At 45.0% G+C, this 12,061-nt stretch overlaps 1 protein-coding gene across 1 annotated transcript in view; it reads right to left on the reverse strand.

Annotated features, from left to right (window-relative positions):
- The window catches only part of NF2 (NF2, moesin-ezrin-radixin like (MERLIN) tumor suppressor), a gene marked incomplete at its 5' end in the record, with an annotated part of 29,559 nt that extends 18,973 nt beyond the window's left edge, over positions 1–10,586 (reverse strand). Inside the window, 8 exons of the mRNA XM_085311670.1 lie at positions 1,571–1,705; positions 2,022–2,097; positions 2,963–3,045; positions 3,452–3,520; positions 4,910–4,960; positions 7,011–7,094; positions 9,234–9,356; positions 10,461–10,586. Of these exons, the coding sequence (XP_085167796.1) occupies positions 1,571–1,705; positions 2,022–2,097; positions 2,963–3,045; positions 3,452–3,520; positions 4,910–4,960; positions 7,011–7,094; positions 9,234–9,356; positions 10,461–10,586 (747 nt within the window). The remainder of the gene's footprint in view (positions 1–1,570; positions 1,706–2,021; positions 2,098–2,962; positions 3,046–3,451; positions 3,521–4,909; positions 4,961–7,010; positions 7,095–9,233; positions 9,357–10,460) is intronic.
- Between the last annotated feature and the right edge of the window lie 1,475 nt (positions 10,587–12,061).

Consider the following 12,061-nt stretch of genomic DNA (forward strand, 5'->3'; position numbering starts at 1 on the left):
AGGATTTGGCGACACCTCATATTCAAGATTTTTGGCAATACAGTCCCCAGATAGACAGATGACTTGGGACTAACAACAGGATAATTCGGAAGATTGAGTGCTCTGCAACACTGCGTTTTTTGGAAGGCAGGCACATACTCCATCACTCCCCCACAACCTACAAAAATAACCTGCTGAAGAGAGAGCGCCACAGCAGGCAGTCTGTATCCATTAAACCTGGCCTATTTGTCAATATGTTGCACTGCCTGAAAAGGGCTGGGCAGAACGTGCCCCAGCAGTGTTTTATTTTGTCAGTTTAAAGAGCCAATCTTTCCAGGCTTTCGCACAGACAGACATACACAAAAGTCCCTAGACTTGGGCCCCAGCACAACCCATGCAAGTCACCACTCGCTGCAGTGAGAATATGCCAAAGAGGAGTTTCAGCTCCACCTAACAGTTGATACTTGTTACAGAAGATTAAACACCTCTGTCATGTCAGTGTAGCTGTCAAGCTTAGCTATTAGCCTGTTTACCATCACATCAGCTCTACTTGTGGTTATCTTAGCACACAGATTATTGACCTGATAGAAGATGGCAGGTCTTTCCCCCAGAGAAAGATCTGTTACTGTCTGTGTCAAGGCCTGGCAGCAGAGGCTTCAATCCTCAAGTTTCAGAGGCAAAGTGCAATCAGGCATCTTTCGCTGCACTGAACTGTTGTGTTAAAACCCACAAACAAGCAAAAACCCACAAACAAGTAAATGGCTTTGGAAACAGTTAGCTGCTGCGCTGAAAATGAGTGAGCGCTCCACCATGGACTTACTCCTTACAAAACTTCCCAGGACCTACAGTAAATGGAGCTGGTGAGAAAACTTTAGCTTTCATCCTAATTAATACCATGCTTAGACTAGAAAACAATTTTATTTAAAAAAAGCTGATTTTCTTCCTTACCATGAAGGCAATTGGTTTCCTCTGGGCAGTTCTCACAGATGGAAAAGAATCAACAGATCAGCTGCACTTCCACAGCCCATTTCCCTGCTGTTCCCAACTAGGTTTGGTGGCCAACAGTTCAGAAGGAGATCTGTATATCTCCTTTATATTTTGGGTTTAATATAAGTCTATCCAACAGTGGGCTTAAATTACTCAACCTCAAAAAAAAAAAAATCCAACTGTCACGCCCCAGCCTGGCAGTCTGAAAGTTCAAAATGACATAATGATACAGCAAGAAGCAAGAGCTCCTCTCACCAGGAATACATTTTACTATATTTAACAATATAAGAAGCCTCGGTGCACTAAAACAGGGATCTCACCTTCTGAACTTTGACACTTGGACTAAGCACATCAACAGCAATTTTGTTTTTGGAACAGTTAAAGAGAGGGTTTGTACACACTCTAGCAATAAATAGAACAAGTCATGGTTCACCTCTTGCACGCTCACTTCTGGAAAATTTCAAAATGCCTTAAAATTAAGGTTTCTATTGGAGAAGCTAAGCTTAGCTAAGTTGGTAACAACAAACATAGCAGAAAGAGGAGTTAAGAGAAATCATTTTAATTGTAATTGTGGACCTTTTGGAGAGGGCAGATGTAACCGTACCTCTTTATCACTGTAGGAAATATTCCGGATCTCATTCCACGGGAAGGAGATTTTGGGGGTCAGCCTGTTGTCTGGGTCATAAATGTGAAGACCCAAGGCATCAACTCCAAGCAGCAGTTCAGTGCCCTTTTTGTTCTACAGAGGAAAGGAAAAGAGCAGAAAACCCTTTTATTTGACTCAGGGATGATTTGACATAAACCGAGTCACTATGAGCTTCCTCCAGCACTGAGCAGTGATCCCGCAGTGCTGCGTGTTAAAGCCGCTTCTGCCTCCCAGGCAGCTAGAGGCAAATCGTTCCGTGGCAGCGGCTCTCACAGCATACTGTGGCCACCTCTCTCATCTATGGGCTCTCCAAGGCTCCTCCTGTGCAATTGTTGTCCTTCAGCGACGCAGAAGACTAACGCAAGAAGCTTAGCATGCCTTGAAAACACAACCCGTCACCTGCACTCACCTTAATTGCAAAATAGTTCACTCCATACATCTCCAAGTCCTGAGCTATCTTCAAATACTCTATTTCAGCTTCATCTCTGTCAGATAGGTTAAAAAAGAAAGAGGCAGTTAGAGATGTTTGCCAGCAACAGAGAAAGCGAGACAGCAGCTCCTTCTGATCTCTACAGCACAGGTCAAGCCTGTATTTGCACGCAGGATCAATAAAGACCCGCAGCAAATCCCAGCCTACTTAAGATTGCCGGCATCTTAACGGTGGTTAACACCTGCCCAGCACAATGCAGCATTTCAGGCCCTGCTTGGTTCATTTCCCAATCCCTTAAACAGAAAAAGAATTTCTAGCTGGGAGTCCCTGCTTAACAACAGTCCTAAATTCTCCCTAGGATCCCATCAGTGAGCAGCAGGCAGCAGGGCATGTTCAGAGCAATCAGAGAAGGTGCTTTGCCCTTCTTGGGTCTGCTGTAAGTTTGTCAGGATTAACCCTACCCACAGAACATCACACAGGTGCCCTGCATTTCTGCAGGGACACAGTTCTAGGCAACAGTTTATTTCTGCATGGGAAAGAAAGTTAAATTCTACAGACTTAAATGTTAGCTTGATCTAACCCCAATCCACATGAAATTTTGCACAGTTTAGCTAGTTCTGGGGCAATTCTCATAGCTGAAATAATGATACTGGAACAGGATCGGCCTGGCTTTACATTATACATCTGCCATGCTGCTTGGCTGGGGAAAGGGAAAGAAGGTGCCAAACCAGCTTCCCATTTCAGGTAGCACAAGCCACATTCTTGCTGGATAAACTCAGCTCCATCTTTACACTCCCTTCTGTCCAGTGCAATCCCAAGGAAGTGGATCACAGAGTTCATCCATCATCTGTCGAAGCTGCTGAGACCCTCCGGCTGAGAGGACTGTTGAAAAGCCACAGGCACTGCCAGCACATGTTCACCTTGCTCTGCCGCGATGCTCAGCATACCAGGCCGTTATTCGCTCTTCCCACATCTCTGGAGTCATCTGGTAGAGGTTTATCACCTGGGCAGAGGGAAAGAGATTTGGTCATGCTGCTGTTCTCGCCAGCCTCCTTACCCAGCAAACAAGACAGATATCTCTCCAATGTCCCCTCTTGAGTGTCCTGTCAGCCTGATGTCTCCTCTCCGCTGGGTGTGCTCAGGCCAGCTCTTTCATTCCCCTGTGCTCCCATCTCCCTAGTATCTTGCAGGGTGCAACTGGAAAACCCACTAGAAAGAAAACCTCTGCTTGTATTTTGCTTTAAATTATTTCAGGAAGTGGTTGAATTCTCCTCCCTCCGCATATTTTTTTGGACTGGTTGCCTTGCAAAGGGAGGCAGAACCACAGATCGCCTCTCTGTGATAGGCTTTGTCACCCAAACCGCCATCTAGCCTGCAAATTCACCTTCGCACTCTGCCGAGCTCCTTACCCGCTTCGGTAGCAGCTCCTCCTGTGCCAGGAAGCCTCGCTTGTGCACATTGGGGTCGTAGTCGCCATACTGAAAAGAAGCAGAAACTGTGCTGATGCCAAATTTGCGATAAAAGCCAGGAGAAGAAAAAAAGAGAAGAAAAAAGAAAATCTCTTTTCTCTTACAACTCTTAGGAACTGATTGTGTGCACTTCTGACCTGGTAAGTGCACCCAATAATTCCTTATGCTTGTTTAGATTCAAATCTTTTTGAGCATTGTGTAAAGCAATCGAGAAATAAAAACTGCTTATTAGCAGACTCGAAAGCCAAGCATCCCTGTGGCGCATGTGAAAATAAATTTACCTCCCACACAGGGTGGGAGGGAGGAACCAACCAGAAACCAGCAATGCAAATAACCTGGATACTGGACACAAGGTGTGCACAGTAAATGCTGTGATTTTCATTGATCTAGCAAACAAGACTTCCAACGCAGCATTTCCCATTTATATAAGGCACAGCGCCACTTTCTCAAGCCACTTTGCAGGGGAAACAGCCTTTCCTTCCCAGCTCTCTGGAAAAGCCTCAGCTCAGAAAGTGCAAAATGGCAACAATCTTTAAATCGAGACCAAGACAGACCCGGTGCTTGTGTTAAAAGTCAGCAAACTTTCCAAATCCATCTCCTTTTCATGCCAGGACCATGATGTCACTCATTAAGACCAACACTCAGCACTGCCAGCCCATCCATACATCCTCTGAGCAGCACAGTTAGTGACATTTCAAACCAGATAAGCACGGATTAAAAGCTCAAATACTGATCTGGTGTCAGCGCAGATGCAAAGGAAGCATGCAGCAATCAGCATTGACTCAGCTTTCAATTCATGTAACAAAAATGCTGCAGATTTCATTCAGGAGGCTGCTCGGCAGCAGGCAAGTATCTCTCTCCCAAGGCCTGCAGGTGCTCATTGCAGGGACGCAGTGCCTGGACCCAGGGCAAAAAGGGAGCAGCAGTGAAAAGGCAGCGCTGGCAGATACTACAAAACTCCAGCAACCTTGGACAGGCAGAAAACAAATCACTTTGGGGTGATAAAAAGAACAGCAAATAGGATTAAAGTGATTGCTTTTTTTGTGTGATCTGCTATGAAGATCCAAGGCTAAGTACAGATTATGTGATTTTCATGTCATGAAAATATTGCTGTGTCCCAAAGGAGTATTTGTACTGAGAGAGGCTGGATGAGAACATTAATTATTCACAAGTGGGGGGGGGGGAGAAAAAAAGAAGAAAAAAAGAAATCAAACAACCCAAGCATTGCAGTACACGTTGGCTCAAGTGATTCCGCAAATATATCTTTAAAGCCATTCTCAATTAAATCATTATTCCAAAACTGTCAGGGAAATTCAGCTCTTCTTAATTGAGCTGTGTGATTAATATTTTTGTTTACACATGGAAGTTGTCCTCACATCATTCACACACCTGGCTTACCTGCATAAATATGGGTATATTCAGTTCTAAACCATTCACGTGAAGTATTAGCTGTTTTGGAAAAACAAACAAACAAACAAAAAGCCTTCTTTCCGGGTGCTGAAATGCTGCATGATCTGAAAAGGCCTGCCACACAGCAATGATTTGCATTTTAGGGGCAAGAAAAGGAAAAACCTCTTGAACATGATCATTTTTCTGCAGGGAAATGTTTTTCACTAGAGTCTATGCCTCTTCTTGCTGTTTAAAACCTGAAACCCAACCAACACTCAACAGAAGTGTGGGTGGTTTGAGTGCAAGGCTGGAAGTGAAAACACACAGCAACTCGCCAGAGGAATGCAGTGCTAGAGAAGAGAAACAAGCTTTTATTTTTGACACTTCCACCCCACTCATTTTGTTATTTCACATAAGTGGGTAACAGCAGTACAAACCAGCCTTGCTCTCACTCAAATGGCTACTTCAGGTGCAAACACCGGATGCAAGGCTATTTTGCCTCTCATGATAGAAATCAGCACATCATTAATGAAAGTGCTGGGCTTCGCGGCCACCTTCTTGTCCAGAAACAACGCCTGTACCCCGGGAAAGACACTGCTATCCTGTATCATTGGAAGGAGGCAACCCCCTACAATGCCTCTTCCCACCTCCAGACTAAGGATTTTGCCTCCAGCTTATCAACACAGAAAAACTGACACGAAAACACAGCCTAGGACTTGCTTAGATAAGAGGAGCCACAAGAAAAAGTCGTGCCTGAAGCAGACACCAAGGTGTGTTAACTAGGACAAGGAAAGGCATTCCTCTCCCATCGGATAACCTCTCTGCAGAATCAAAATTTGCGGATTAGGAAAACCACTCCAATTCCAGCTGTCCTCCTCCCAGGACAAGTGAATATTGAGTGAATCAAGGGTGTCTGAGCCCAAGGTGAGCAGCCAAGCTGTAGGACAAGGCAACACRATAGCACAGCAATCCTGTACTGAACTACAGCCTGTTCTTGATCAGGTGAACAGGAGCTGTCACAGCCACAAGTTAACAGGGCTCAATATTTACCCAACGGCTTATTCATTTTGGCAACAGAAGTAGTCATCTCCTATGGATCTCCAGCTCACTGGGTCACAAGATAGAAAGCCAAGTGACTGTTTGCTCATGCACTCTTAACACAAGTGATGAATGTTTGATGCAAATACAAACATTTTTAGAAACCACTCGTTTTTCCCTGTCTCATGAGTCTCTCTCACGAAACCTGTTTTCATCGATATGAGGAGAAAATACCTCTTTCTAGTAAACTCAAACATTCATCATTAAGCAATATTAAGTGCCACACAGCCCTTGGACAAAATTGGGCAGGGACTCAAGCTTTATGAGAAACATTATCAGGCAAGCTAGGAAAAGCAATTGTGAAACACTAAGGACTGGATTCATGGAAAAGGCTCATTTTTTACCTCTTCAGGCAACAGAGGCAAACTCCCTCTCCTGCATCTTCAGTGCTCAGCTATGAAAGCCCTTAATTCAGTAAGAGTTATGCAGGTATGGTGGTAAACAGCTCTGACCTTCTATAGGAACATCCCTACCTCACTCCTCAGGCTACTCCTGCTATCTCCTGTCTAAAGCTGCATGTTTTGGATTTGAAAACAATGTTCTTTTAAATAGGTCCCCAGCAAAAAACCCAAATCTGGGTCTGGAGCAGTAGCACGCAGCCAACGAAGGGGAAGATGTAATGACCACAGAGAATTTCACCTGTCTGGTGAGGTCAAATGCCCACGATCAACCAACTAAAGCTCAGGGAGAGGACAGGAAGAGTCCTCCAAGATTGCAGTGATGCTAACCCACACTTCAGTAGGCTGCAGCTCCTAAGCTGAGCATTTGTCAAAGAGCCCTGTAAAGAGACTGTAAAAATCTACCCAAAATCAGAAGGCAGCTAGGAATCACAGGTGCAGAAAAGGTAATATTGTTAAAAATTTGGAAGTGGCAGAACCACACTAATAATTTTCCGTGTCTTCCACTTGCTTGGGAAATGGAAGAATCACAAAGCACCTTCTGAAGAGTGAAGCTACCCACTGCCTGACGTCCACAGGTGGCTGGAAACCCTCTCCAGCTCCTCCACGCCTACCTTGGCTTGGACGGCATAGGAAGCCAGCAGCACTGAAGCCTCGGGAGGGCAATAGATCTTCTCATCCAAAATCTGCTTCTTTACCTGCACAGAAAAATGAAGGACACATAACAGGTTTACTGGGGCTGTGCAAAGCACGACTGTCACAGCAGATGGCTGCAGTTTAACTATGGCTGTCAACTAGCCAGTTAATGGTTTTCCTAATAGCAGTTACAATTCAGGCCCAGGAAATCTCTGAAGGGACGAGTGTAGACTTTTGCAGTCTGCCTTTTTCAGACAGGTTTGCAGGAAGAGCTAAATTTATACATAGAAAACAGCAGAACCTACATCCTACTGCTAAAGGCAAGAGGAAAAAAAAAATCTCATGTGTAAATACAGAGTTAAAACCTCTTCAGGCATAAGCTATGTGTTGAAATGACATCCACGTATTTCATTTAAAAAAAAAGTTAGTAACTCATTCTCTGATCACACAGAGGCTTTTTCCTGGGATACACAGGCCTCATTAGGAGTTGGCATGCACCAGCATTCAAAGCAGTTACTAATTCCGCTGAGCACAGAGCCACAGGTCACCTCCTAGGAGAGCAAACATACAGCTCCCACGAACCACTGTGTTACAGTACCTGGCTTCTCCGCATTAAAAAAATTAAACATGTCATGTTTGATATTTTTTGTTTTACACATTAAATTTTCCCTGAACACAGATTAAAACAAAACAAAACAAGCATTCTATTCCCATGGGAGGCTAAACGGATTGTTGCAGAGATACAGTTAGCACCAATGTGAATTTATAGCATGTACTGTGTTCTCAAAGTCTGTTAAAACTTAATCACAGAAGATGTTCTTCTGCATTAAGATAAAAAAAGAAAGCTTGCAGGCTTACGTGTGCTCTTGTTTTCCACACGTGTTATGGGAGTGCAGCCTCCTCTCATATTATCAGAAATCCTAGCAGAAAAGTCATGGTCTGCATTTACAAATATACAGCTTTTACTGCTTTTTCCTCTCTGATTTTTCTCAAACATGCCAGAAGTACTTTTCCTCATCAAGGACAAAGCCTGTGGCAAACTAGACATTTAGAAATATCTGCCAGGAGACAGCGGAACACAGAACAGAGCTGGGAAGTTTAACAGAAGTATTTTGCATTTAGAAGCTCCTTAGCCCTGAAGACCAAAGACCAGCTTTGGAACAAGAAGCATTAATGGGTTGGTGCGACCAGTTTAATACTCATTTCAAGGGAGAAAGGAAGGGGGAGGAACCCTAAAATTGTATTTCCAAGAGCCCAGATTGCCTCTACTTTGGTGTAGCAAACCTAAGAATATGAGCATCCATTATTTTTAGAAGCATCAGATGAAAAGCCATGCACTTTGAAAAGACATAGAAGTAGTCAAGACATCCCCATCAGAACCTGGGACCTGACTAAGTCTCAGGCCTGTAGCCTTTCTGCCTGCAGTGTCTTTTGTGTGTTCACATACCTCTTTATAGGAAATAGTTGATGTTTGCTTGAACCAGAGAGTGCCTCTGCTAACAGGGCTTCATTTCTCAGCTGAGCTGATACCCCATGACAGAAGACAGTAGTGTGCTTACAGCAAGCCTCCAAAGCCAGTCCTCACACTTGCCAGGCACTTAATGTGCAACTACATGTGACTGTGGGGCAGCTGGCACCTGGTAGGAGGTTTTCCCTCCTACTCAGCTTTTGCCACAGCTTCTGACATGATTGTCCTTCTGGGATTTTCTTCTGCTCCAAATGTTTGGAGACTCTACAGGAAAGAAGTGAACCTCACTGACCAGGAACAGGTTGATTGCACTGGCTCTTTTCGAGTGGTATCCTGTTTCACCTAGCAATGCTCTTGGGTATAAAGGCAAGGTCCATCTCTCTGTGCAAATAACACCGTACTGCAGGGAGCAGAGATTCAGTGTCATGTCCTTTGTATCCAATAGAGCCATTTACTTTAGCTGCAACACATCAATATTACTAATCACCAGTTTACTAAGTTTGTAAATCTGGGCACCTGCTATTGCTCCATCAGACAAATCATCTTTGATCTATTTTAAAACATTTTTGTTACAGTTGAAGACAGCTCCTTTCAGAGCATGGGCAAATGTAACAGTGAGGGTCCACACTTTGCCAGCTGACCTGCTTAGACTCTGCAACCCTCCTGCACTTCTGCCTGCCCTGGCTTCTGACTCCTTGGAGTGCGGAATGGGGTGCATTTACCAGGCTCCTACCTGCAGGAAGAACAAGTGCTGGGTGATCTCCTGCACCAGCTCCTCCTCTGCATTCTCAGGATAAAACTTGGCCAGGAAGTGAAAAGTGACAGGCTCCTCAGTGGGAACATCATGATCCAGCACCTGGGGAGACACAAAAGCCCTTTAGCTACCACTCCTGGCCTCAACAGTGCTGCTGTCTCTTGGAGCAGAGACACAGCTCTCCCATCCTGAATAGCTTTTGTCAAACATTTTTGGCACCTAGGATGTACGAACTGAGCTAAGTAGCCCAGAAACCACAGTTAAAAAAAACAACAGGGGAAAAAAAAGAGAGAAGAAAAAAGGCAGATTTCTGACAGTTGTAACTATACAGAAAACAAATGAGGCAAGAACAAAGAGCATGAGGAATGAGCTGCTTGCACTAAGCCAAGGCTGATCTTGATCTGTTGTGTATGTGCTGTCTCTTCCGCTCCTCTGCAATGCTTAGTCCTTCACCACCACCAGCAGGCTCCCAGGTCGTTCCCTGCATTGCTGAATAGCAGCATTGCTCCTTGTTATCTTTCTTTTTGTGCTCATCCAGCTTGGATTTATCTTAGTCTAAAACCTTAGGGCGACATGAGGGATTCACCAAGACTTCCCTGCCAGTTGCAATTACTGGCTGCTCTTTTTTTAGCACAACACCATTTGGGTTCAAGTAGCACCACATCCAGCAATGCTCCAGCTAAGCATTCATCAGCTCAGAAGGGATTCCCTCCCACATTTCCCTCGCCTTTTCTCTCTATTCTTCCTCCTCCCAAGCACTTTGGGCATCTCAAACCACAACAAACATCAAGTAAGAAGAAGCCAAAGTGTAACCTCACTTTTCCACTACTTGCACAGTATCTCAGAAAGCAAGTTTCCGAAAGATTGGTCATTTGGGAGCACATGAGAGATTCTCTTAAAGAAACTATCAGGCTTCACTTACATTCAGTTCCCTCAAAGTTTAGCATCCCAGCATGGCTGCCTCCCAAAACGCCCTGAGGGGATCCAGGTGAGCAGCCTCACAGGCTTAGGAGAGATATTAGGGGCAAATCCCAGCTAATTCTTCTCATCTTGATTTATAGGTGCAGTGGTTACGAGGTTTAAATGGACTTCTCCCAGTTCGCTTTTGTAGCACACCTGATGCAATCTCAGGTATGCCAAAAGAGAGGAAAACATATCCTCCCTCCTCACCACACACAACCTCACAAGGGGAAGGTAAGCTCCAACCTTCTTGTCCATTTTGAGCCAAGCCACCGTGTCTTTGATGGTGTACTGAAGGCCGAAGAACCAGGTTTCCCGGAGTCCCAGTGTCCGGCATACTAAATCAAACAAATCCTTCCCTTTCCACTTCACCTGTGAGAGAAGAAAGAGGAGGCAAAGTTGTAAAGAGAGATTTTAAAAATTCTTTTCTGTTCAGCCAAATCCACCCTTTTTCACCTCGCCATATGTTTGCATTCTGCAACTTCGTCTGAGTTTGAAAATGTGAAAGAGGCATTTGGTAGAAATAAGAAAACACCCCAACTGAGTGCATTTTATATCCTTCCATCTATTCTTGCCTGCTGCTTACCACCTCCTCCTGCACTTGGATACTGAAATGTGATTTATTTCCCCCTGAAAACACCCCCTAGGAGTCTATATCTGTGTGTCTCAGGCCAGGAACAAGAAGCTCATTTCTTCTGACAACCCATCAAAATTCAGCAGCAGATCCAATGGGACCATTTTAGTTCCTTCCAAGCCATGCACTGCTATGAGCAATATATATTCACCAAGAAAAAAAAAATCACTTAACTGCCCTTGGTTAACTCCAATACCTCGAAGTACAGCCCTAGGAATCCCTGCACAATCTTGCAACTGCACCAACCTTGTTGCTGCAGTTGTTCTCAAAAACACAAGCTTTTGGGAGGTAGAAAGGTGAAAAGGAACAGCAAACGATGCACCTAACATGCCACGCATCTTCTGTTGCCTACTGCCACCTTGGGGCAAGGAGAAGCAAGTTTGGCAGCACTGCAATTATAACACCCTCACTTCCCACATTCAGCAGTCGTCAGGTCACCCATGACAAGCTCTGGCTTGGTATGGGAGATGGCAGACCACAGATCCCTTCCTCGCTGTTATTCCAACAGGAAAGTTAATTCATTGGTTAAAAGTAGAGCACCATGGACGTTACAGCAGCTGTTTTGTACCATTCTACCAAGCGCTTAAGAAAGTCTGCAACGAAAGGCCTGTTTCTTAACTAGGATCAAACTACTTCACATAAAGCAATATCAGGATGTTTTCCCTCTGTTTTTTGAAAGCCAGTATTGCAGCCTATGGCCTGGTGGGCACCAACGTGATCTATGGCTGCCCATCCGTCCTGGTGGCACGGAAGCAAATGCAGGAATGTGTGATTCCAGCTAGGCTGCGCTCTGCAGTGACAGCAAAGCCCTTGCTGGCGGGGTTCCRGCCAGCTGCAGCCGGAACAAGCAAAGTCGCCCTGAGGGCCATTTCCTGCAGCTCTCCAACCTCTAATCCTCCTTCATCACACTGCACTAACCCAAGTCCACGATTTCCTCTCAAAAAGCAAGTCTGCGGGCAGCCGAGAAGTCCCGCAGCGAGCACAAAAGCACAAGTGTTGTGCAGTCGCCCTGCGATTTCAATGGGGGCACAGAAGTATTTTAACTGATTGCTTCTGCTTYAGATTGCGTACTCCTGCTCTGTCTTGGCACCCATGTGCTATCGTGGAAATGCACGCTGAAAACTCCCGACTACGCGGCGTTGAAGCTTGACTCCGACTGCTTTATAGCCCCTCATGCCCTCAGACCACCCTCCCCCTATTTCACGCGCCRCGT

The sequence above is a fragment of the Rhea americana genome, unplaced genomic scaffold (assembly GCF_003343005.1).
Source record: "Rhea americana isolate MKP2758 unplaced genomic scaffold, rheAme1 scaffold_347, whole genome shotgun sequence".
NCBI lineage: Eukaryota > Metazoa > Chordata > Aves > Rheiformes > Rheidae > Rhea > Rhea americana.